The 26406-nt window shown below is 43.9% G+C and overlaps 1 protein-coding gene across 1 annotated transcript; it reads left to right on the plus strand.

The window, feature by feature from the left end:
• The first annotated feature begins 1244 nt into the window (after positions 1 to 1244).
• Positions 1245 to 26406, plus strand: KDM4A (lysine demethylase 4A). Its single transcript, XM_086617938.1, has 22 exons — positions 1245 to 1279; positions 1624 to 1775; positions 2007 to 2182; positions 3280 to 3394; positions 4224 to 4417; positions 5875 to 5924; positions 6451 to 6554; positions 7623 to 7760; positions 8676 to 8920; positions 9712 to 9902; positions 11210 to 11562; positions 13408 to 13528; positions 14157 to 14335; positions 15902 to 16106; positions 16397 to 16473; positions 17210 to 17265; positions 18222 to 18330; positions 19271 to 19459; positions 20106 to 20276; positions 20779 to 20898; positions 21535 to 21627; positions 22659 to 26406. The coding sequence occupies exons 2-22, from the start codon at positions 1680 to 1682 to the stop codon at positions 22797 to 22799; spliced, it is 3123 nt and encodes a 1040-aa protein (XP_086474064.1). The 5' UTR covers positions 1245 to 1279; positions 1624 to 1679; the 3' UTR covers positions 22800 to 26406.

The raw sequence follows: 26406 nt of genomic DNA on the forward strand, positions 1-26406 counted from the left end.
CCCAACCAAGGGAAGGTCAGCATCCCTAGCAAAGCTCCGTAAAGCATTCAGCCTTGTCCACACTTCCAAGCATTTACTGCTAAAGCTATACTGTCAGCTCCCAATCCTCAACACAACAGCAGTGGATTATCGACAACGTACGCTGGCCACAGAGACACTTTTCCACGTTTCTAGCTCACCGATCTGTGCTGCTGGAACTCCCTTGCACGGGCCAGGCCTGGCGCCAGGCCAGCACCTGGTTGTGTTTGCTGCCAGAAGTTTGCATAGTATCAACTTCTACTTTGGCTTTGCTTACACACAGAAATTGTCAGAGTATAATTAGCTCGGTTAATACGTTCAACTGGCACATGCCTATTGTGTGTCACCATTCAGGGCCCGAAATCTATTAGCTCACCACGGCACCCATTTACACAGGATTAATACCCAGCACTTCCGACTGCGCACTAATCGTGCCTGCACGACCGGCTGCACCAGCTCCAGGAGCCCCGCCGGCGGTGTGAGGGCCACCGCGTGCCTCATGCCACCTGCCCCAGGCCCAGTCCTCTTCACCGGCCGCTCAGGGCAGGCCCTGGGCCCCTGCTCCGGGACTGCGCGCTGCAGTCTCGCATATCCGACAGCAAACGGCTGCTGCGCGGGCGGGCGAGGCTCCTGTCCCCGCTCGGCCGGTCAGTCCCGGCCTCTCCTCTGAGGGCAGGACCGAGAGCCCGCAGAAGCCCGGACCTGCCCCGGGTCGCTGCGAGGCCCAGCAGTCGCGCTGCCCTCGGGCCTGGGCTCTGTCCCCACTCCCGGCGGGTGTCCCCGGGGATCCGGAGGCGGGGTGTGGGCGGGGCATGGGTGGGCCCGCCCGCCGTGACTGCCTGGGGACCCCGGCTGCCCCCGGCCCGGCCTCCCCGGGCGCCTCGGCAGGCCCGGGCCTCCCTAGCAACCGCCCCCTAGCGACAGCCCGCCGGCCCGGCGCGGCCCTCGGCCCGGCCGCCTAGCAACCTCCCCGCTCCGGGCCTCCTGATTCGCTGGCCCGCCCCGGCCGGCCGTCGAATTCCTATTGGCTGCGAAGCGAGAGCGTGCGGCGATTGGCTGCGGCGGCGGAGGCGGGGCGGGCGGCGGAGGGGAAGGGGGCGGGCCAGGGCGCCAGGGCGGGGCTCGGGCGGTGGGGAACGGCCGCGGTGGCGTCGGCGGCCCGCCGGACTCATTGGGCGCGTGGTGCGCAGGGATACGGCGGCCGGGCGCTGGACGGGGGGGGGAGGGCGGAGGCGGCGAAGAAGAGAGACGCCTTACTGACGTGAGCACGCCGGGCGGGGACTCGGACCCCTCCGCGTCGGAACAGGCTCGCCCCGGCCGGGGGGGGCGGGGGGGAGGGGGAGGGGCGTGAATCGGTGGCGTTCTCCGCCGTGAGGACGAAAGAGAGCCGTGGTCTTGACGGGCAGGCGCCCTCCGCCAATGGGGAGGCAGGGCTGGTGCGGACCCCGCGGAGATTGGCCGGCGGGCGGAGAGGGCGGGGCGTGCGCGCACGACGGGGACCGCCCGGAGCGGCGGGGCGGGGCGGGGCGGCGTGGGGGAGGGGTGCGCGGGGTGACCCGCCCCCCCTCACCCCCCCCCCCCCCCGCCCCCCCCTCCTCCGTGCAGGGCCGGCCCGGCAACATGGCCTCGGAGCTGGAGAGCCTCAACCCAGCGCGCGGATCATGACCTTCCGCCCCACCATGGAGCAGTTCCGGGACTTCAGCCGGTACATCGCCTACGTGGAGTCGCAGGGCGCCCACCGCGCCGGGCTGGCCAAGGTGCGACCCCCACCCCCCTCCCGGGCGGAGGCCGGGCCGCGCACCGGGCTCGGCCCTCGTCCGCCGAGCGGCGCCGGGCCGCCTCCGCCCTTTGTTTACCCCGCAGCGCCGGTGCGGCGGGCGTGCCCCGGCCGCGGGTTTTCAGCCCGGCTTCCCCAAGTTTGAGGCTTTCCGTGGCAGCGGCCGGGCCGATGTGCCCGGCGGTTAACGGGTGCGTTTTGCTCCCTGCAGATAGTTCCTCCGAAGGAGTGGAAGCCGCGGCGGTGCTACGATGACATCGACGAGCTCGTCATCCCAGCGCCCATCCAGCAGGTGGTGACGGGGCAGTCCGGCCTCTTTACGCAGTACAACATCCAGAAGAAGGCCATGACGGTCCGTGAGTTCAGAAGAATCGCCAACAGCGACAAGTACGTCCGCGCTCGCGTCTCCGTGCAAATAGTCACCGCCCGGGTTGCCGTTGCCCGACTTCCCTGGGGCCGGGGCCGCGCCACGGACCAGTGCGGGTCGGAGGCATGAGCGTAACGCCCGGGGCAGATGGGATGTGCTTGGAAAGCTGCCTGTGTGGATGGGGACCTTTGTCGCTTGCATTGTTTGGCAAGAGGCTACATAATGCCGGCAGAACTTCTCATCTCTGCTGTGGTCTCCTGTCTGTTTGTCCCCAGTAGCTGGAGCATCGAGATTTTTACTGAGTAGAGCAGTAGGGACAGGAATGTTCTTGATATGAAAAAGGACACAGAGAAAAATTCACTTTGAAAGGAGTTTAAGCTGTAGAAATCACTGTTTGGAAATGACTTTGGAATTGCCAGCTGCGCTCTGCCCACTAAATCTCATTTTGTCTTGCAAGAGCGTACATGTCAGATATCTTAGGGTCTGTTTCTCAAATAGAATAATATGCTGAAAATTTCTCTTCAATGCTACATATGGAATTGTTTGGAATATATCTATACACACACATGTTAAATAGGTGTTAGAGTGTAGATTTGACCCCTCAGTGCTGCACAAAGAGGCCAGTATATCATTAGCAGGGAGTGGACATCAAGAGCAGATGTTCTGTTGGTAAACTGAGCATACTTGACCACTGTACTAGCTGATGAGTCTGGAAATGTTTGTTACTTTTACAGTGGCAGAAAACTTTGGGTTTGGGGTTGGTTTTTTTCCAAGTTGTTCTTTGTATCATTTGTGATTTTTGACTGCATCCTTCCTTGATGTGTAGCATCAACTAGAAAGTGAAATTGTTCTGACGTGAGAGAGGTACACAAAGCAAAAATGAAAGTAAACTGAGAAACGGGGGAAGTAATTTTCTTCCTGATCCTTTGTTCCGCCAGTCTCACAGGAACAGAGCTGTGGCTGCCCTCATTGCTGTTCTGAGAGGTAGGGGTCTGGCTGATAACCTGCTTCAGATATTTTTATCATAGCTCTTGATTCTTTCAGTGGTGGAGAATGTTGGTTTAGACTTGTCAAGTATCAGACTGCAAGCTCTTCAGCATCTTTGCTGTTTTTTCAGGTATTGCACACCCCGCTACACAGACTTTGAAGACCTTGAACGAAAATACTGGAAGAACCTTACATTCAATGCCCCGATCTATGGTGCCGATGTTAATGGCACACTTTACGACAAGGTGAGAAAACTGTTTGGTTTTTCAAGTAGCGGTTATCCTTGTATATTGCATTCCTTAAATACTAATGTAGCATTTGACTCTTAACTTTCAGAAAGAGTTAATGATAGTCTTAGCAGAGTTCCAGCTTCCGGAGTAGGCAGGAACACAGCAAACCATATGTTTATAACATACTCTCCATTTAAACCAGATAGTTAAAGGCGGCTAATAGAGGTAACGTTCTGAGGGACCTCTGTTAGCGCGTCAGTGTAACACAGCGTAGTGAGCCTAGCTTTGTCCCGAAAGGCGTACGGGAGTTCAAGTGTTGATCCGCGAAAACGCGCTGCTTTGGCATCCACTAGCACGTGTATTTTTATGTAGGCGTGCGTGTATTTATGTATTAGGATGACAAAGGTTAGAAAAGGGTATGTATTCTGTTTGCTGGTCTCCTAAATTATGATTTACTTTTTTAAAAGATGTTTGGAATGAAAAGTGTTTCTGTCCAAGAGGGTTCAGTCTACCATCTTCTAAATAGAACATCGGCTCAAGCTCGCACTCTTGTTCTCTGCTCTGTAAAGTCTGCAGCTTCATAATTATTTGTCCTTCCTAATCATTATGCGGGCTGATAACTTTTTTTTCCTCCATAAAGGTGGCTAGTAAGCAATCAGTATGTAAGCTAACACCGTGCAAGATTTTGTTTTAGGTAAACTAACTAATGGTTTGAGCTGTGTCAGTAGATGGTTTTTCTTGATGTGTTGTTTCACGACAGTCTGGCAGCTTTTGCAACTGTCATCTTAGTTGTGTGGTTCTGTTCTTCGTAACGCTTGCTGAATGTGAGGCTTGTGTTTTGCAGCATGTAGATGCGTGGAATATTGGCAGATTGAACACGATCCTGGATATTGTGGAGAATGAAAGCGGCATAACCATTGAAGGAGTGAATACTCCTTACCTGTATTTTGGCATGTGGAAAACTTCCTTTGCTTGGCATACTGAAGACATGGATCTCTACAGTATTAATTACTTGCATTTTGGGGAACCCAAGTCATGGTAAGATTTTCTAGGGAAGCTTCTAGATGTTGAAAAACAATACCATAAATATCAGAGTCAAAGTCCTGAAGTTACAGAAGTTGACTAAAGGAATTACATCCATGTGATCTTACACTGCAGTTGTATCTGATGACAAGAACACTAGAAACCTGTACAAACTGCAGAGCAGGACGTGTCCTCAGTAGCGTTTTGTTACCTTCTAGAGAGTCCATTTGCTGTCCTGATGTAAAGAGTTCTTCAGAATTACTATGTAAGGTGGACACTCTCTGCTGTGATAGGGCCACAACTTGGAAAACTTGCTTTTGATTTCCTGAGGCTCTAAAATGACTATACAGAGGTACTGTGCCAGTTGTCGTGCAGGCAGTAGGGGAACAAGTGATTTTTAACAGACTTTGAAATGTAGCTATTTGTCATAGAACTAAAAGCAGACTAGGGATTTTGCCGAGTGGTTCTTCTAGTGTTTGAGCTTTCATGACTGTTTTTTAGGGGAGGCTCCCAAATTTTTCTGTAGCATGGGTTGCATTTTAAGACTGAATCATTCCCTTCTGTTCACATATAAATTTCTCAAGCAACTTCAACAATTGTTTCCATGGCACTTTTGTTGGAAACTCGTATTTTTGGCTGTGTTTTAATGCAACTTTGAATTAAAAAATAATAGCTAGTGCCATGTGACTGGTGAACAACCCCATGCAGCAGCAGGAGCATAGGAATATGAAGCAGAATAGTTTAGTCAGATAAACCTTTTGACCATTGCTTCTTTTACAGTAGAATGTGGAAGAAGTTAGCTTTGCTAATACCTTAATCTGGCTTATTTAACAAGGAACTCCATCAAGAATATAGCACTCTATTCCTGAGCGAAACCAAGCTAAGTATGTGGTTTTATTTACTGTAGTCAAACCAACTAGGAGTTTTGTAGCACCCATAAAAAGGTGAGTACAGAGAGAGATGTAGCCCTAAAGAGCACACTACAAGTTGTGTGCATGTTAGGGATGTGGCACTGTGTCTTACTGAGTCCTGCCTTGGTCTGAGCAGCTGAAAGAGATGATTCTGTTTTTTCTCTTGCTCTGTGTTCCTCTCTGCACTGAGTATACTGGCAATTACACACCTGTGAACTGAGACAGGTCAGGAAGCACTCTTGCCTTTCTTCTCGCAATTCGTGTTTTGCTGCGCAGATCTGTCAGTCAAATGTATCAGAGTCTTTAGTTCTTTGACTGCTTTAGCAAAAGGCAGTGGAGGAGATGGCCAACCTTTGGCTTCCAATTTTAATTTGGATAGAGAGGTAAAAGTCCTTGATAAAGATTTTTAGCTTTATATCATCAAACTTTGAAAGAGACAGATGGAGGATTTTTTTTTTTTTTAAGCAATGCATGCCTTGATGCCTTTTTATGATTTCCAGTCAAGCTTTGAGATTTTTGTCCTGTCACTTCAACTTAACAGATTTGTTCTTATGACTGCAGGTACTCTATCCCTCCAGAGCATGGGAAGCGACTGGAAAGACTTGCAAAAGGTAATCAAGCAATTCATGTCCTGCCTTTTGCAGAAGGTGGGATGGACAGCTGTAACAGCTTTCAGCTCTTCTAGAGCACAACATACCTGTAACATTTATAAGAGCACAGGCTGGCATGACTGAACTGATAATTTTCCTTTTAAAATATAGATTATGTTACTTCTGAGTATGTGTTTGTAGAATACACAAAAGAGAAATGTCACATTACAAGTATTGCACTTGTGGTCTCTGTAATGAGAAAATCCTTAACTGTTGATTATTAAAACTGGAAGGTTATAGCCAAGGGAAGAGCCTTCTATGTGCAGTCTTTCTTACGCTCTTTCAAACTGGCATCTGTTAAAGATAAATCTCCAGGAGTTGTCCTTTTTCTTCAGAATGCAAGCTAGCACACTTCAAATAAGGTGATCCCTACTTGTAGGCCTAGGGAAAAGCACTGTTTAGACAGTAACTTTTCCTAAAAATTACTGAAAAATAATTTAATTCACAGCAGAATGGTGACATCTCTCCTTGCCTTTATTTTAAACAGGTTTCTTTCCAGGAAGTGCTCAAAGCTGTGAAGCATTTCTCCGTCACAAGATGACCCTCATCTCTCCATCAATTCTGAAGAAATACGGCATCCCATTTGATAAGGTATAGAAAAGTAATCATGGTTATACCAACTCAGTCAAGAGGTTCATGCAGCCCTGTCTCATCTCTAACAGCAGCCAATAGCAGATGCTCAGAGAGGAAAATAGGAGCAGTGAGGGTATAAGACAGTCCTTTCCCACTGTACCTCCATTTATCTGGCAGTTGGGGCCTGAAAGACTTTAAAACAGAAAAATCTGCCAAGGGCTACTGAAAACCAGGGCTCTGTTGTCTGTGATTTTTATTTTTTTTTTAAACCTACAACTATACACAGCATCCTGTGTTAGATTAACTTCACTGTTTAGCTATGTATTCAGTGAAGAGAGATTGTTCTTTTTTCTTTCAGACCTGTCCCCTGCTGATTTTCTTTGTTGTGATCTGCTTCCTCAGTAGAAAATACAACTTGTTTCCTATTAATTTTTCTTCATTGCATTAATAACTTTATAGACTTCCTTACTTTCTCAGGTGATAACCTGCCACTCCCCCTACACACGCATCAAAGATGTAGTCTTTGAGACCTTATTCAGAAGTACTGTCACATCTGGGCAGCTGCATGGGCAGCTGAAGGATTTTGTTGTCATGAACCTTTGTTAGACAGTGGGGAAACATTGAAGCACAGCAATGGAAGGCTGACTGGGAGTTGTACTTGATTATGAACAGCAGAAGAAAACACTAGTAAATTTCCAAGTTGTGTATTCGTAGAAGTTCTACTTGGCCTTAGATACTGTTCAGCCAAACCTGTTGCTGATACAGATAAGTACCTTTATGACCTTCAGATAGCTTGTCACAGAGTATTTCATCTGTATAACCACTTACGAGCTATTTTGACCAGTTGTGTTGTGTTTTAGTAAAAAACTGTTGAGTGTTGCTTTCCAATAAACAGATACTTAACATAAGTAATAGAATAGTGAAGGTAAGTCTGAAGGCTATTCGTTGAAGCAAGTAACTTCAACCACCATCTGTGGGTGGGGGTTTCAGATACACTGCATGAGGGGTGTGGGAGCTCCTTTTATTCAGACCCATCTAGTAGCCTTAAGTTGTGTGTAACAATGTGGTGTCTCCATTGTCTTCTAGGTGACACAGGAGGCTGGAGAGTTCATGATAACTTTTCCTTATAGCTATCATGCTGGCTTTAATCATGGCTTTAACTGTGCCGAATCTACCAACTTTGCTACTCTTCGGTGGATTGAGTATGGGAAGCAGTCTGTACTGGTAAGTGGTCTGTTGCCATCCTATTGTGTACAAATAACCTCATGCTCTGCTGTTCATTAGGCCCCCAATGTTTGTTCTAACTGAGTAAATTCAGTGCTTTGTCCATTTGAGACGTGATTTTTGCTTTCTGATACAGTAAGTGTCCAGCCAGCCTCCTGTTTGCTGTCCTCGTTTCAATTATGGATAGCAAATAACATGGTTTTTTAGCTTTATGTAGATCTAGTGAGGCTTCAAAGAAAAGCGGGGGCAGGTGGCCTTTCCAAAGATGAAAAGGTGTGCTTGGTGGTCAGGACTCATCAATATTTTGTCTTATATTGTAACCATTACTTATTGACTGTTTAGCCTGGAAGTATGACTGCGGTAACTTAAGTCACTTATCAAAATAAATATCTTGGCTGAACCTTTAGACTGGATAATGTTACACCCCTGTAGAGGTGCCTTACCAACATGGTTTATGTTTTCAGAAGTTACACTGAAGTGAATGCTTTGAAGCACTAGTTGTAACCGTGCCCAGTTGAGGGGAACATCTACTGCTTTGAGTAGGCCCAGAGTTTGTATGGCTCTGACTTCCTCATTGTAGTCTCTGGTTTTGCTGATTGTTTCTGCATGAGCTCACTGTAAAACAGTTAACTTCTACCAATAACTCTGTAAATAGACTGGTGAGCTTGCTTCCTTAGTGGTTGTGATAACATCTGGGTTCCTATTCTGTCATTTTTGCTGGCTTTTCTGCGCGGATTTTAGTAGTTTAATATATGCCCTTTTGATTTCCTGGGAAAGTCTTGAGAGTTCTGGGGCTTAATTACGTGTAAATGTGGGATTTTTTTTCTTCAATTAAGCTTCTGAAAGCAAAGTGATACAGGAATGCAGAATAGAATTGTTCGGCATGTGCCCTTACTTGAATATTTTTGACTCCAGTGCTCGTGTCGGAAGGACATGGTGAAGATCTCCATGGATGTGTTTGTGAGGAAGTACCAGCCAGATCGTTACAAGCTTTGGAAAGCTGGGAAGGATGTGACTGTGATTGACCATGCTCTTCCAACACCAGAGGCGGCAGAGTTCCTTAAAGGGGATCTCATGCAAAAAGTCAAGAATGGAAAACAGTGTACTGAAGAAATGGAAACAGGAGAGACATGTAAAGAGGACGTGGATGAGACGAAAAGGTAGTGCTTTATATAGTCCTCTGCTTTTCTGCTGCATTGTTAGAAATTGGACCTAGCTGCAATTGAACACTGGCCATTCTAATAGAACAACTGCAGTCAGAGTTAGTAGCAGTCTGTTTTCTTGGGAATAGGGTTTACTCCTAGTTGGTTTTACTGTTTGAGCCCACATTGATGGTGGTCTGTAGTAGACAGGAAATGCACCAGCTTGGAAGGTAGTTCTTCAACTTTAGGCAGACGTCCAAAGCCCGGATTGGAATTCTGCAGCATATACTGGGAGGCCAGAAGTAAAAAGGGGTGTACTGGAATTATGGGACAGTACTTGCTAGCAAGTTCTAATACTATCAGTGCTGCAAGCTGCAACATCTGTGCAGTTCCTGGTTGCCGAAGATGGAGAGGCTAATCATCTTACATTTTGCAGTTAAATATTTTTCAGCCAGTCTCAGCTACTATTCCTAAAGCTGTCTTTGGTGGTGGCGGTTTTTTTTGTTGTTTTGATTTGTTTTGGGTTTAGTTTTTTGTTGTTCTTGTTTAAGGTAAAGAATGCCCGGCTAGAACATAGCTGCCTAACACGTGATTAACAGATGCTGAGGAGTCATCCCTAAGGATTACTGACTTGCCTTCTGTAACAGCAAAGAAAACACAACAGCAAAGAATAATTTGGAAACTATTTGACTTGCCAGATGCTGTCTCATAAAACAGTGATCTAAACTAGGCTGTATTTTGTGCATCCAGGCACAAATTGATCAAGCTTACATATTTGATAACCTAACATGTGGGTTTGTCTTCTGCAGCGTCCCCAAGCATCGCATAGGAACAAAAAGGCACAGGGTCTGCCTGGAAGTGCCTCAGGAGGTGAGTGAGAGCGAGGCCTTCCCCAAGGAGGAGCTGAGCTCCACACAGTATGAAGCGGACGTGGCAGAGCCTCCTGAGAGACCTACGAGTGAAGTTGTGCAGCGAGGTGAACAAGAGCTCAAGCTTCCAGGTAACTGTGTGTCAAGCTTTATCCTGGTACGAGAGGCCGGGATATTATTCTTCAGGGAGAGGAGCTGCTACTGCCAAATCTGGGGCACTGTCTCATATGATGCTAGTTGGTAGGACGTTGTCTTCTCCAAAAAAGCAGATGCTAGTTTGTCAAAGCCGTGGCAAGCACTTCATAAATTTACTGTCATGATACTTGAGATACTACCATTTGATTTTTTTCAAGACCAGAGAATGCATCTAGAACAATTTTAGGTTGTGCCCTTGAGTTAAATTTGTCTGACGTTTCTGCTACTGGTTTGAGTAAATTAAATAATCACAGCTTGAATTGTTAGCTTTTGTGGCCTATCTGTGGATAACTCCCCAGTGAGAATTGTATAAAAAAAACAAGTTGGTGGACAGTAAAGGTGTAAGCAACCATCCTGTAGCTGCTTCAGTGACTGACTGACCAGGTAGGTCACGAAGATGTTGCCTTTCAACTGAATTAAAGGGAGCAGGAAGTATTGCATGAGACTTGCTTAAGAAATTGGTGTTTCTAGTTTTTGATTTTTGCTCTTTTTATTCTGCCTGCCTGCATACCTAAATGTATTGGAGACCTCACTAGTCTAAGGTCCTGTGCATCCCTGTTGTGTAATGTGACCTGTTTATAGAAATCGCTTAGTAAATCATACGCACACTTGCTGGTAGCATGGGTGTGGTAACTGTATGGATGTTTTGTTTGTAATTTTGTAATAAGTCAGCTGGAGGAAAATTAATGTGGCTTGTAATGTGTCAGTTACCCTTGCTCTTCAGGGAGCAGCAAGGGGCCTATGGAATAATATAAGAACAGGGCAAATATATGTGATGCCTCCCTCTAGTATTCTGTTTTCCAGCCCTTTGCAGCTTTTATTTAATAATCTTTTATTGGTTTGTGTGTTGTTTGTTTGATTTTTTTTTTTTTTTTAAGTCTCCCATGAACCCTTGTAACCTCTTACCCACAACAACATGTGGCCAGGAGCTGGGCTGTTTAGCTACACTGAATGTAGGATCATCTCTGTTTATTTCGAACTCACTGTCTGCTGGTTTTCTTTGATATACCCTAGTTCTTGTACTGGAAGAGGCAATGAGCAGACACTTTTATTCTCTCTCTCTTTCTAAGCCATCTGTAATCTTACAGGTGTCTGAATTTAATGATGTACTGTTTACATGACTTAATGTCACTTCTTTTGTGTGTGGTAGTTTGCTTTCCAGTTTGGCTTTGTGCAAATGGTTGCACAAATGTTCTCTCTGCTGGCCAGACTTTAGAAAAAGTCAGTAAATCCTTTCTTCTAGATCATGTGGACTCTGCTAAATTTCAAGAACTGAAAACGGTGAAGCTTGAAGAGGAAGAGCAAGAAGCAGCTGCACTGGATCTCTCCATTTCACATGCTTCAAATTCCACTTCAGTTTTGATGGCTTCGAAGCAGGGTGCAACTTCCAGCATTCAGCCCAGCTCACCGGCATATTCTGGTTCTTCAGACTCTGAATCAACTGATCTGTTGGCAAAAAGAACTCTTCCTGGGCCAGCTGGGGTGCTTACAGTCCATAGCTATGCTAAAGGGGATGCCAGCGGGTCTGACAGTGAACAGACTTCAGGAAAGCAAGCGAGTGCCACTGCCAGTGTGAATGAACAAGAACTGGCAGAGGTATGAATGGCAAAATTATCTGTGCAGATTACGTTTTCATTCCATTGGTGTTTGCGTAGCAAGTTGCTTAATTGTTAGTGTGTTTTTTAATACCTATGGGTTTTGCTAAAAGAACAAGAATTAAGATTAAAGTCTTATACTCTTACCTCTTCTAGAAAACAAGGAGATCCTTGTTTTAAGAACTTCTCTGAATTATTTAGCTGCTTTAAGGGAAAGGGTGGCTTGGTGGTTTTGACATGGTAGTGTTACAGGCTGATTCAGATCCTTTTATAGTAATAGACTCCTGTTTGTACCTAAAGTGATTCTATTTCTTATTACAAGCACATTAATATATTTGAGGTGGGTTTTTTTTATATAAAATCACATACATGTGGACATCTGTGTGTCTCCCAACTCTGGTTGGGAGAGTGTAAATGAGTGTTTAAGAACTGCCAGTGAATGTTTTATTGGACAACCCAAGAGAAGGCTGTAATAGTTAAAAATCTTACCTAGTGGTGTCTTTTCAAGTTGTTGCTGGAACAGGTTGCCGAGAGAAGCTGTGGCGGTGTTCAAGGCCAGGCTGGGGTGAGGCTTTGAGCAACCTGATCTAGAGGAAGGTGTCCCTGCCCATGGCAGGGGGTTTGCAACTATATGATCTTTAAGGTCCTTTCCAACGCACACAGTTCTATGATGTTATGATGTTGTTTCCCTCTTTAAATGTCTGTTTAGAGAGTAGGAGGCTGATAATGATTATGTCTTCAAAACTCAGGAATTATAGAAACAGAACAGCAAATGGGCAAATCTGTTGATAACTAAGCTGAAACTGAGGAAGAGTTCTCATGGGTATCTAAACTAAAGAAATTCTGTTGCTGATACTTATGTCTCCATTGCACACTCCATACAGGGAAAAAGTGAAATTTTGAATGAGTGTAGATTATTTTCCCCAGTATGGTGTATTTCAATACAAATTTTCCATTGGATCGTAATGGGGAATGCTGATTTCTATTTGAATGAAAGCATTTCTGTTAAAAGTCTTGTATTCAACTCTAAGTAGGACTTCAGAGATAGTGATTGTTATGCTCTCTTCTGGCTTGTTTTATGAAAAGAGACTTAAAAAGAATGAAGATGCATTTAGTCTAAGATTTGCTTCTGCACTTAGAGGAATAAGAGTTTGGTTTTTTTTAAAAAAAAAAAGGGAGTGTTCTTCCTACTGAGAGATTTCCTGGGCTGTTAAAATCATTGCCTTTATTGCCTTGCCTGTCAATGTTAGTAGTAATTTTGTCAGTGTCACCTGTTCTTCCATAAGGCTAAGGGAAGAGGAAATAACTCTTGTAGTCTTCCAGTTTGTCTGGTAAAACATCAATGCAAGTAATAAGCAGAGAGAGTGAAAGTTTCCTTCATTTAAAATAAGCCTGTTAGTTCAAGAAGCCAATGAACTCTGTATATTTTTTTATATTTTTTATTTTTAAATTTGGAATTTTTAAGTTGACATACAAACTAAGGATTTCTGCAGAATATGTGAGACTTATCATGGCTCTTCTAAGACGAACCTTTGTCTTTGTTTCTGTCTTTTACACTATTCTTATATAAACAGTCTTGCATGACAAGCTGTGCTGGGACCTGTGAAAAGTGTTCTAAATGGCTCAACAGAGCTAGTACAGCTCAATCTGGTTTTCCCTAGCAACAGTGCTGCAAGCAGTTCTTTCAAAAACTTAGCTAGTTTAGTGCCCAAATTAGTTTATTAGAAACAAAATCGTGGAAGAGTGTGTGCATTTTATGGAGGTTTAAGTTCAAAATAAATTCCTTTAAAAATAATGTTGAAAGGACACGTGTTAATTGACTGCTGAATTGCTTTTCCTTGTCCAGGTAGCAAAGGAGTACATAAGATCAATGAAGGAGAGTAAGAAGTCCAAGGGTCGTCGTCAGCCATTGAGCAAGCTCCCACGCCATCACCCGCTCTTGGTTAAGGACTGCATTAGTGATGATGGTAAGTCAGCTGTGTGCTCTTTGGGAAACTAGAGAGGGTCTGAGCTTCTGTGGACAGTGTGGGATATTCCAGTAACTGGTCATAAACAGGAGTCGGCAAGTGACACCTCTGCATCCTAAACAAGGGGCTTCTCTCTTTTTTTTTTCTTTTTTTGGTGCTTGCATCATTAAATTTTTCTCTTGAATGGTGTCTTCTTTCTTTCCTGTTCAGTTCTTTGGAAAGTCATAACTCTGAAACGCAAATTAAACCAGTACCAGAGACTGTTGCAGAATTGCGTCTGCCTTAGAGCATTCCAGTAATTTGTGTAAATATTCATGATTAAAAAAAAAAAAAACCCACAAACCACACACCACCAGATTCTTCGGCTAACAGCTGTGGTCTTGATGTAATTTGGAGCTGGTGCTGTTCTCCCCCAATAAGCCTGTCTTGTGTTTGCACAGTTGCTTAATTAGTAGGAGCCTCTTAAAAAGGAGACAGTTACTGGCTCCTATCACCCTTCTGTCAGTTCGATTTCTGGCAGTCTTTCTTTCATCTCAGTTCGTAACTTCTTGCCTTATTTAGTTTCATTTGCAAAAAGGGTGTCTGTAGAAGGACATACAATCACTGGCTTAATGATCTCTTACCGCAGAGGCATCAGAGCAACTAACTCCTGAAGAAGAGGCTGAGGAGACAGAAGCATGGGCCAAGCCACTTAGCCAGCTGTGGCAGAATCGGCCACCAAACTTTGAGGCTGAAAAAGAATACAATCGAACCATGGCTCAGCAGTCTCCTTACTGTGCTGTTTGTATGCTCTTCCAGACATACCAGGTATGTAAACCAAGTCCGTTGATGTTATCATAGAGATGCCTGAATGGGTTGCTGCTGTGATGCATAGTTTTAAAAATGTTGGTTTGCGCATTGCAGGTTAACAACAGCTCTATCAGTGTTGCAGTCTTCCCAAGAAAGTGTTCTGGGAGAGCACAGTTGAGTGAACCTCACCACACCTGTGATGCACTCATAGCACATGTCTTTGGGGAGCTGGCAAGGAAGAAAACCTTTTACTTAAAAGGATTTAGGGTTGTGTTTGTGGATGGCATAGATAGAAAGCTGTCTTTTCTTGGAGTATATCCATGTAGATGGTAACTATGACATGTGAAAATGTGCTTTATTAAAGTGGGCTGTAGAAATGCGTACCTTGGGATGGGATTGCAGAGCCTCTTTGTCATGTTGACTAAATACTTATTCAGAGCTGTGGTTAGGGTCTTTGTTCCAACTTTAGAAAGTCTATAGCAAGTCTGGGAACTCACTTCAGTTAGCCATTTAAATAAAAATTGGCACAACATGCCAGACACTGGTGTTTCCTTTGTGAAGAAGAAAAGTATCTAGCTGCTTGGGGAAAAAAAGTCTTTCCCTCAGTCATTTAATGTTTTGCTTGATGTGCAATGTTCAGTGTAAATCAGTAAGTTTTACAGAATCTAAATAAACAAGGCTTGTTGAAAACATGTCAGTTTCCTTCCAACTGTGATCCTTACCTGAACCATTTTTCCTACCTTTTGATGCACTGTAGGGAGGGACAGTGCAGCTTCACTCTGCTACTGCAATTTCTGTTAATAATGTTTTTAAAAGATTAGGCAAGCTGCTTTTGTGGTGGCCTATTAGGTCCAAAAGATGGTTTGAAACATTTCTTCAAAGAGAAAGATTAATCTCTGCTTCTGCTTAGCTATTAAGAAGGATAACTTGAATGGAAGTGTATCTGTAAACTTTACATGTAATTGCTGTTTGGTTTGACATTGGTTTAGATGAATAAATTACAAAAAAAACAGCCTGAAAGTCCCCTGAGCTTTAAGTGGGAAGCTGGATTTTTAGTCTATTTATTTCCCAGGAACAAGTCAGTTTCAAAGCCTGTTAGACTTGTTCAGAACTATGCTAGGAAAAAGTAATGGGGATTGCAGTAGGTACTTATTTGTGTGATCATAATTCTCCCGTATTGAGGTAAAATAAAGGTACAACATTGGATAGCAGTGTTATGATCCTCTATATTCAGGGGTGCAGGGATGCAGCAGAGATGTTGCCTGTAGAGCATGAGGTGGGCTTGATGATTCCATTTCTTCTGCCGGAAGAGGTGCAGTTTGGTGTGCATTGTGTCGCTTATTAGCGGGATGCAGTTTAAACCTTACGTTTAGCCACTTGGGTAGAAAATTATTTCATTCTGCAGCTGCGGTAGCTGAAGATTTTATAAATTAACTATATTTTCACCTAACCTACTAACTCTTTAATCTTTCAGCACCTTCATTCTTTCTTTAAACTGGATTTATGTGTGGAGTAATGGATGAGTAAAGATGATGTGAGATGGTTTTACCTGTAAAACTTATATTTCATATCCATCCCTTACAGGCAGAGTGTGGAGGCAACAGTCAAAACTCTGGAGTAACTCCAACTGCTGTGGATGGGAAGATCCGAACCAAACCCCTGATTCCTGAAATGTGCTTTACTACAACTGGCTGCAGCACTGACCTCAATCTTTCAACCCCCTACTTAGAGGAAGATGGAACCAGTGTACTCATCACCTGCAAGAACTGCCATGTCTGTGTTCATGCGAGTGAGTGCATCTAGACTTCACCCTAATCTCTAGTGTTCTGTGTAGGAAGTCTGTACATCATACCAAGCCTCTGCCAGTCTGTTTAATGTACAAATTGACCAAGTTCAGCCCTTATCTGAACTATATATGCTTGAGTGCTGGCTGTTGAAATAGGAGTTGGCTGCATGGATAACTTGAAATATACATCATCATCATTAAGCTCGTTGGTTTGAATTCCTGCTTTACTTCTGGGCCCTAGGGGAATGGGTCTGAGTTTAGGTAACCTCTTAAGTGAGATGTGTCTGTTCTAGGTTGTTACGGTGTACCCCCTGACAAGGCCACTGAAGACTGGATGTGCTCCAGATGTACGGAAAATGCCTTAGAAGAGGTGAAGTTTCTCATAAGATTCTCACAGATGGAGTCTGATACATCTGGGAACTTGCTACAAAGTTCATTTCCATAGTGTTTTAGTTTTTGTTATTCTCTCCTGTGAAAAGAAGGCAGTTTAGGAATGTTTAGGAGCTGATCTGTTGTATTTTGGCGCTTTTTAAGCCATAGTGATATAATCCTTTTAGCTGTTGCAAAGCTGCTGAGCTCACTTGAGTCATAGAGAAAATGTTCTGCATGAATGCGGGAATAGCTCCATTGTCTGTCTGAATTTTTGGTAGCTACTATTTCTAAAACAAAGTAACTTCTATTAATAACTAGGAAAGTGTGCGCATAAAGGCAAGAAGAATGGGATTCCTTTAAAAAGGAAGGCTCTAGATCAGCAGAACCCATCAACCTTTGAACTGTATTTGCTTATTTTTGTTCCAGACTCTTTTACACGTCCTCAAAGAATTTAGAGTATTGTAGTTATAAAAGGAACCCATAACAAGCAAGTTGAACTAGTCTTCAGTGGTAGATCTGCTTGCCTTCAGCAGACTTGGAGTCTATATTTGCTGCCCTAAGGGCAGCAGCTTTTGATAACTAAAGGGCTGATCTGTACAAGGTGGTTAGCTCTCTTCTGACAGCGAAACCGTTTTCTTCCTCTGGATGTGCGTTTTGGAGGAGGAAGTTCGGAAGCAAGTGCAGGGCTCTGGACTTGACTCTTTCAGCTAATGCTTTCTTCTTCCTTGTGCCAGGACTGCTGTTTGTGTTCATTACGAGGAGGAGCACTGCAGAGAGCCAATGATGACAAGTAAGTGTTCCAGCTTTTTTGGTCTTAAGGGAGAAGCTCAATTCCTAAGTAGCGGAGGGTAAGGTAGTAAAGGCAATGCCTGCATTTGGTGTAACGGAGTGATCAACACCACCTTTTAGACTTTGTGTTACTGAGGGGATGGTAGTTCAGTGTGTTCACATACAGCACTCAGCATCTCTTCAAGTAACCCCTGGCTCTCAGCTCTCACTGTGTTGATGGCAGCTGTTAATTGCTTTGCATTTTATAGTGCAGAGGTGTAATGTGTAGAGGTACAATGTATCACATAAAAATAAGGTTCCTGATGAGATAACATCTCTCAGTACGTTCTCACAGAGGGTTTTGATTTCTCCGTGTAGTATGTGTTGAAGAGGGAGACAAAGGACAGCCATAGCTTTAAGTAGCACAGCATGCTGAAATTCAGGGTACCTCTGCAGCAAGTATACTGCATACAACTGCCTGTCCTGTGTCCTTTGGTGCGGTGGATTGTCTGAAGTTATTTGATGCGAAATAGCAGTGAGACAGACTTGTAGTACTGTGGAGTAACTGAAACTTGGCCTCTGTAAATTTTGTGGATATCATGGAGCCCCAAACTCTTGGTCAAAGTCTCAAAAGTAATCCAGTAGTGACTGAGAAGTTTCTGTGGGATGGATTTGTGAAGGAACAAACCTATCAGATGGGCTTTTGTAATGCAGGTATGCAACCAGCACAAGCCACACTAGATTGCTCTCCTGTTAAGCCTCTTAGTAGTAGACTGCAAGTATGAAGAAGTCTTGGGTTTGCCCCACATGTGCCCTGTTGCTAGCAGTAGGAAGGAATATTACACTGCTAGTTCTCAGAGGCTATTTATCATGCTTTATACGGCAAACTTCAACAGAACTGTATTTACTTAAACTCCAAAGTGTCCTCTGTTGGCCTAGAGCATATTAATTTCTTTTTCTCCTCTTCTGTCCTGGCAGATGGGTTCATGTGATGTGTGCTGTAGCTGTACTGGAGGCAAAATTTGTGAACATTGCAGAGCGGAGTCCTGTAGATGTTGGCAAAATCCCCCTGCAACGTTTCAGACTGGTAAGGATCACCTGTGCTTCGCTGATGAGGTTTCAAAGTGTCTCTTCAGTCTGTTCAGAATCTGGGAGACTTTGCTTATTCCTCCAACCCCAAATCATCTCCGCTCCAGACTGAAGAATTTAATCTGCTCTGTTCTTTGTATGGGAAATGGCAAATGTCCCTGCTGCCGTTCTTTGAACCTCTCTGTGTTCTGGGAGGGAGGTGGTGAACAGTTTTCTGTACTTAGCAAATGACATTTGTACAGTGGTGTAATGATGGTATTTGTTTTGTTATTTTTCTAATCGCTGGTTTGTGACTTGCTTTATTGACTGCTGTTGAGCACTGAGATGCTTCAGGATATGCAAGGCTTTTGCATAATGGCTGAACAGCAAGAAACCAACTGTACAACTCTTCTAATAGCTCTGTTGAGGGGAAAATGGTTTTAACTGCTTTGCAAATGCTAATGCGTTACAGATAACATTCTTTTCTTGCAACAGCCCATCAGGCCTGACCCAAGTGTAATCTGGTCACTGGTAGAATTTTAACTGTTACTTCTGTGGCTTTGTTTTTTTAATCTCTCATTTTTGCCTGTTACTGTAATCTTGTTGCTCTTCTCTGTGTAGCTTAATAACCAAGTGCTGAAAGGCCCTGTTGACTTTGGAGCACTGTATTCGATTTAATCCAAGGCTTTCTGTTGCTAGCATCCTCGGGTCGCATGCTTTGTGCATATTGAGCTGGTAGATGTTTAATGTATGTTTTTTGCCTATGGGATTACTTTAAATTTATGAATTATTGCCTTGTCATAAACTAGAACTGGTAGCCTTCTGCTTCTTTTCAATCAGAAAGTAGCAGTGTTCTCAACAGAGAGTGAATGGCACAGTATCAGGCACTTAGACCAGCTGGACCTTTGTGTGGGGTAAAAGCTAGTGCCAACCAATAACCTGTAGTTTCCTGTCCACAGAAATGCATCTTCTGCAAGAAAAGAAGAAAGAGAATTGCAGGTTGCTGTGTACAGTGTTCACATGGTCGTTGTCCCACATCCTTTCATGTCAGCTGTGCCCAAGCAGCAGGTGTCATGATGCAGCCTGATGACTGGCCATTTGTTGTCTTCATTACTTGCTTCAGGCATAAGACTCCATCTCAGGCAGAGGTGAGTAGGTGTGTGATTCCCAGGATTTGAACAGCAGTATCTTCGGGGGGCTGAAAAGTTTGGCTCTTTGAGAATGTTCAGATTAACCTAACAGTGTTCTCTTGGATTCTGATCTCGGCCTCACTGCTGCTCTGAGTGATCTTAGGTCCCTTATTGTATTTTGGTTTGCAGCCCAGAAGGACTGAGAGCATTACATCCCTCCTGTGGCTGTTGCAATGAGGAATAATAGTGGGTTTTATGCTGTGATGTTTAATATGCAGGATTTCGTTCTGGGACTCCAGCAGGCTGCATGAGTGGTCATAGAATTTCATGTTTAAGTGATTGATTAGTTTTATAAAGTTCCCACGTAGCCCTTTAAGCAATCTAAACCACAACAGTTTGTTAGACAGTATTTATTTACTGTAAAGGCCTTGCATTGCTCTGAAGAATGAGAGCTAAATTTACTAAGTAAGTTAAAGACAGCTGCATCTAACAGATTAGGCTTTTAAGCATTTCAAATACCAGAGGCAGAATTTTCTACAAATGCTGCTGATAGTGTCTTGATTACTCACCTTATTTTGCTTCCTTGTCTGCCAGCACTGGAGCTATGGTCCTCAATGCATTCTTTATTGAGTCATTGTGTAAAAAGTGATTTTTCTCTTCTCAGAGAGCTAAAGCTGCACTCCAGGATCTGTCACCTGGGCAGATAGTCATTAGCAAGCACAAGAACGGTCGCTTCTATCAATGTGAAGTGGTCAGCCTTGCAAAGGAGACTTTCTACGAGGTCAACTTCGATGATGGTTCCTTCAGTGATAACCTGTATCCAGAGGACATTGTGGTACGTTACGCAGTGGGAGCCCGGCTCTGGTAAAGGGCAGATGATGAGAGTCAATTCTTGCTGCTGCGGAGCAGACACATCTCGGGACTTGATAATTGTTCCAACCCTAGGTCGTGTTGTGGCTGAGATGTGCTGCAAAATGGCCTTAGGGGTGTTCCATGAGACTGACCTAACTGAGGGCACATAGGAACAGGTGTAACAGGGAGTGCAGCTAATTAGCTGTGGCTGATTAGCAGTGGTAGGTCTGAAGGAAAACTTGCTGGTACTTGCATACTATTCCTACATGAAGTACTTTGAAGTTGGGCTCACTGCTGGGATTTAAATACAGATGACATAGATGGATGTCTCTCGGCTTAGTTCTTCATCCCTGAAATGGAGTAGTTGTTGGGGTGGTGTGCAGTCTAACGGGGATGGATTCCCTTGTGGTTTGCTGAATCTTCACTTAAGGAAGCTGCTTACCCGTCCTCTTGTGCCTCTCCCACCTTCCTCCTTTATGCTGTAGAGTCGAGACTGTCTTCAGTTAGGTCCCCCTGCTGAAGGGGAAGTTGTGCAGGTGAGATGGACAGATGGACAAGTTTATGGAGCCAAGTTTGTCGCATCACATGCCATCCAGATGTACCAGGTACAGAATTGTTGTCTGAAAAGTCGTCATTCATAACAAGCTGATCGTGTGAACAGGGCTGTTCTCAGCCAGCAGAGGCTGGCAGAAGAGTCACACTTAAACGCTTCAGGGGAAGTTACTCAGTGTTGTCAGCAATGCCAGAGGACTGGTAACAGTTGCTGGAGTTAAGAGCAAAGTGTTTAATTGCAGCTCTACTTGTATCTGACTACCTACTTGAAAGTGTCAGCCTCTGAAAAACTGCTGGTCTCCAGTTCTTCAGCAGACTCTGTTCCTGTGGCTTAAACTACTTAAAATAAGTTTAGGTTTGTTTTTCTCTGTTTAATGAAAGTGCATCATGCCTTGCACACTTCTAAAAGGGTGAATGTTCAGGCCATATTGAAGTGACCAGCCAGACTGTCTTTTCAGGTGTTACAAAAATATCCCAAAACTTGCTGGGTTATTTTTGCTGTCATGGGATTGGTGAGATTTTGGTTAAAGTCCGTTGCAGTGTGCATACCTGCGTATGTATCTTACAAAATTCAAGTGAGAAGATTATTTCATGAGAAGCCTCTGTGGGGAGAAGGCAAGTTCTGGGTAGCTGTGGGAGGGTTCTAACTTCTGAGACTTTTGGCAGAACAACTTCTGTTTTTCTTCTAGGTGGAATTTGAAGATGGGTCACAATTGATGGTGAAAAGGGATGATGTGTATACTCTTGAAGAGGAGCTTCCTAAGAGAGTGAAGTCAAGGCTGGTAGGTAAACGGAATGCAAACATCTACTAAAGAGGCTTATTCTAACTTGAACAGCAAGCTGAGTGCATGGCAGCAAAAGATTAAGATCTGATGCTCTCCTCAATCGTTGCGAAGATTGGTAGTTGATAAGGCTACCAAAGCAATGTTCTGTCTCTCTCTGGAGAGACTTTAATTCTCCTTCTGCAGAGACAGGAGTTTATAGCATAGAGTCACTGTTTGGAACAGCACATTAATACCCTTTCATGCCTGTATTCGTAAGTTTCATCCTGTATTCCTATGGCAAGGTATGGTCAAGTTCCTTCACTTAATCTTTGTTCTGAAAAGCTCTTAGTAGGGTGGCATCAAGAGACCTGGCCATTTTTTAAAGTTGTAAGGACCTCTGCAGCTCTCTGCTCCAGTCACCTGTTCAAAGCAGGGGTAACTTTGAAGTCAGACAGGGTTACTCAGGGCTCTCTCCAGTGAAGTTTTGATTATCTGCATGGATGGAGATCCCACAGCCCCTTTGGGTCCCTGTTCTGTTGTTTTATGCTTCTCCTTATGAAAAATGTAACTATGAACAGCATGCTAGGGTGTCTTGCTTTACAGCATGATCATGCACACCCTAACGCAGAACCTGTTGGCAGGCACACAGGATGTTAGAGATTTAAGAAAGAGCATATCATAGCTGAATCCTGTGACTAGGTGTTCAAATATGCCTGCTCCATGAGGCACAAAATGTACTAGACTGCCTGAAAGTTGGAACAGATGAGTGTGTTTATTCCTTTAAGAAAGTGACTGTGAACTTAAATTAGCTAATAGGTTGAATTTGAAACCTGTGATTCTTTAGATCTCTGATTACAGTTCACTTAAACTTATCCCCAGACTTTTAAATCCAGTTTCTTAAATATTTTTCTTCTTATGTTAGGTCAGTTTTTGAAGAAGGCTGAGTGTTCCCAAGTGTCCTGACTTGGTTCTTTCCTACATGCAGTAGCAGGATGTGGAGGCAGGGATTTGATCTGTGCTCTAGTGACTAATTCTGCTTTTTCTTTTAGTCAATAGCTTCGGATATGCGTTTCACAGAGATCTTTGCAGAGAAGGAGGTCAGACAAGAGAGGAAGAGACAAAGAGTGATCAATTCGCGCTACCGGGAAGATTACATTGAACCTGCGTTGTACCGGGCCATCATGGAGTAAGCGCTGCCTGTGGCAGAGGAAGAAGATGCCCACCTTCCCCAAGGATTTAACGCTCCAGTACAACAGGCCATATTTGGATGCTTCGAATCCAGGGTTTTTTTGTTTTGTTTTTAAGGAAGCTAAAAAGCTGATGCTCTGCAGTAGCTGAAAGGCAGCTGTTGGATAGTGAAACAGATCCCATTCGCTGAAGCTGATGTCTGCAGACTCCTGGTCTGAAGTTGGGTCCTTACTGAATAAGCCAGCTTGGGGGTGTTGCTTTCATCTTGTCAAGCAGTCTTGCTTTTTTATTAGAGACTATTTTGGCAGGTGGCAAACTCTTCTGGGAGTTGTAGCCGGGAATCTTGGCAGCTGCAGAATAGTACAGTCTATTGTTTTAATTGAATAATGTTCCTGATTTTGGGAATCTCCCTGGTGACGACACCTGGGCTTGAGCAGGCAGTATTACTGGTGCTTGAAATTGAACCTCTTTTTATATTTATATCCATCTTTTTGTCGCAAGCAGCTTCAGTCTCTTGTTTCTCAGCACCTCCTTTCTGAGGGTCAAGCTGTAGGCTGTTCAGATCCAAGCAGACAGGAGGTGCTTGTGTGAACAGGTGAAATGTGAAATTGAATCCTATAGGAAAAATTATTTAACCCTCCATTTAATATTTTTGTTCTGATACTTGTTTTGACTTACTTAATCATAAGTTTAACTGTAATAGTATGTGCCTCGGAATCAATGAAATCTATCTGGAGCCCTGCGCAGTGCAGCCTTCCAACAAGATTAGGCATTCAGCTCCCAAAGAGTTTCTTTTGAGTTTCTCCCCACCTCTTCTAAGGCAATAATGACCAAAGGGACAGAGTCCTAACTCTCCCTTCTTGAAATCCAAGCATCATAGTATTGGGGATGACAGGGCAGTGGTATCTGAAGCAGTGCAGTACCTCTTCTGTAGCAGCACTGTCTGTCGTGTGGCTGCAGGCTTTTGCTTACAACAGCTAACGTTGGATCTGAGACAGATAAAGCATGCACTGAACTGTATGTATTACTGAAGGGCTATGCAGTGCTCTTCTGAAGCAGGAGTGCTGCTGTGTTGCTCTCTGGCAAAGGTTACCGCAGCATTTTCATAGAGTGTTAGTAGGACACATCTCAGGAGTGTTGGAGAGAACTTGCTACCCCAGCAACAGGAAACTGAGTTAAGCTGGGTAGTAAGTATACCTGGAAGATGTGCCAACTCGCTCCTGGTAATTTAAGCATTAACGCACCACATTAGGAGCCATGTAAATATGTGTTCCTTTCCCATTCTGTAGGAAAGGGGTTTTAGGCTGTGGAGCAGATTGGCCACCTTCTTTTTGCATGGAATCATGGGGTGACTTTTCCTGCTGGAGAAAATTACACTTCTCCAGAAACAGTTCAAGAGGAGGATTTTTCTAGTGAAACAGACATAATGCATCCCTGTTTCTATAGGGACATGGCAATATGTCTGCAAAGTCTGGATTTGTAACTTTTTTCCTTTTGTTACATAGGAACGCTATAAACCAAACTCTTCTGAAACCCCGGTGCATCGATTTGTCATTAGCAATAAAATGTAGTATTGTGTAGTGATACAACTCTTGATCAGAAAAGAAATAAACTACAGCTTTTATAAAGAAAATCTTACTTATCCCTACGTTTTTATAGGGTCAGGAGGCTGATAGGAATAGCAAAGATTTGCACAACCACTGTTTTGCATAGAGGTATTCTGTCCCATTTCTGTGGTGGAATACTTCATTCATCAGTATTGGAAAGCTTAAACAGATTCTGAAAGGAGACAGTGGCTTTAATTTGTGTTTTGTTTCTTTTTTTTTTCTTTTTCCCACATCCAAAACTCCTGGTCTCAGGGTATTAAATTGCATTCTGGTGAATGGGATAGTTGGGTTGATGAAACTAGTATCTGTCAAGACCGAAGTCTAGTAGCCACAGTTACTCTGGTCTAGGTAATGGGAACGAAATTGCACTTTGACATCTTAGCTTGAACGTAAGCCTCTCAAGTGATGTGCTGTGAGCAAACATGGAGAAGAGCTGGCAGGGCCTTAACAAACTTGCCTCTGTTCTGTCAGTGTATCTTAAGATTTGGTATTAACTTTTCATAGGCTGAACACTACCTGTATATTACTGAAAAACACACTCTTCATATCATCTGCCATTCACTCTCCAGAGAAAAGGTGCCTGCGTTCAGGCTTTCTTCCCAAACTGCCATATAACTTAAATGCGCCTTTTAGGTGCCACTTGCTACCTGTGCTGCAAACACATGGCTCAACAGCTTCATCCTAAAGTGATGACCTAGTACGAAACAGCTGGGTTTGTTTGGAGTGGTGGTGTTCAACTGCAGCAGGTTTTCCCACCCACCTCTGATAGTATTGAGTGACTCTCAAGAGCTCCTATGCCTAATATTTGTTCTGGAAGAGGAGCTTTGTTACGCTGCGTTTTCTGCCAGCTCCAGATTTGCTCTTGTCAGTTGGCTGCACTGTGTTGGAAACCGCTGCCATCCTGCACTCTGAGACAAAGGGCCTTCCCAATTTTCCCATCAGTTCTCGTGCTGCGTTGTTCAATTGTGAGCATACTTTACCTGCTGCAGTGATTGAACTGCATTTTGGCTTCTCTCCGTGAACTTAAAATTGGTGACCCTGATGTTTGAAGGGTCTGTATTATTGGTTTTGAAAAAAAAAATTGGTTTTATGTCTTGAAATATAACAGGTAGCAATAAAAGCTCTTTACAGAGCAGCTGTCTTAAAGGTACATACGCTTTCTGTTACCTGTACTTTGATCTTGACTGATAATAATTTTCTCCAGTGGTTTGTTTTTAGAAGTGTATTTATCCCTGTTAGAGCATCATTCCAGTGAGAGCAAGGTGCTGCCAGAGTATCAGCTAGGAAGGTGCTTCTTGTGTGTGTTCAGTAGGAAATCACACTCAATATGCCTCACAGGAGCTCTGATGGCCCCTTGTTAGGTCCATTGCATGTGATGCTGCAGGCAGTAGACCTCACTTCACTTTTCATGAAGCCTCCATCTGTGACTGGTTCAGGTTGGACCCATAAAAAACATTTTTAGTATAAAGAAATAGTGGCTTGCCCTTCATTCAGGATGAGCTTGGCAAGCCAGTGATTATTACTTTTTATAAGGTTTAAAAAGGTGACTGTATTATTCGTAAAGCACCTGATTGCAGTAAAGTTTCTGCCTGTGGCTGGACTTATAGGAGACCTCTTTCTCCATCAGCAGACCCCTCAGATGACCAGAGACAGAACTGTCAGTAGTAGGACCCATTCTCCTTGCTCCTTCTCTCTCTCTTCCCGGTGTTTTCAGCTGGGTTGAATTGATTCTGCACTGTTTGAGGAGTGTAGCCAAGGCTTCCAATGCATCTTTGTTCTTCCATTCTCTAACTGGGCTCCTGTTGTCTGACATGTCTGCAGTTGTGCTTGGTTTTTTTAATGCAAACATGGTATGAAATCAAGACTCTGGTAGCCTGTATGTTGTTTTCAATTTGATCAAGTAATAAATCTAATTTCAAAATGGACAATCTGTAGACTAATTTAAGAACTAAAGCAATGTAACTTGGAAGTTTTCATCATGCTTCTAATTTTTCTATTATCA

Source organism: Tauraco erythrolophus, chromosome 10, assembly GCF_009769465.1.
Source record: "Tauraco erythrolophus isolate bTauEry1 chromosome 10, bTauEry1.pri, whole genome shotgun sequence".
NCBI lineage: Eukaryota > Metazoa > Chordata > Aves > Musophagiformes > Musophagidae > Tauraco > Tauraco erythrolophus.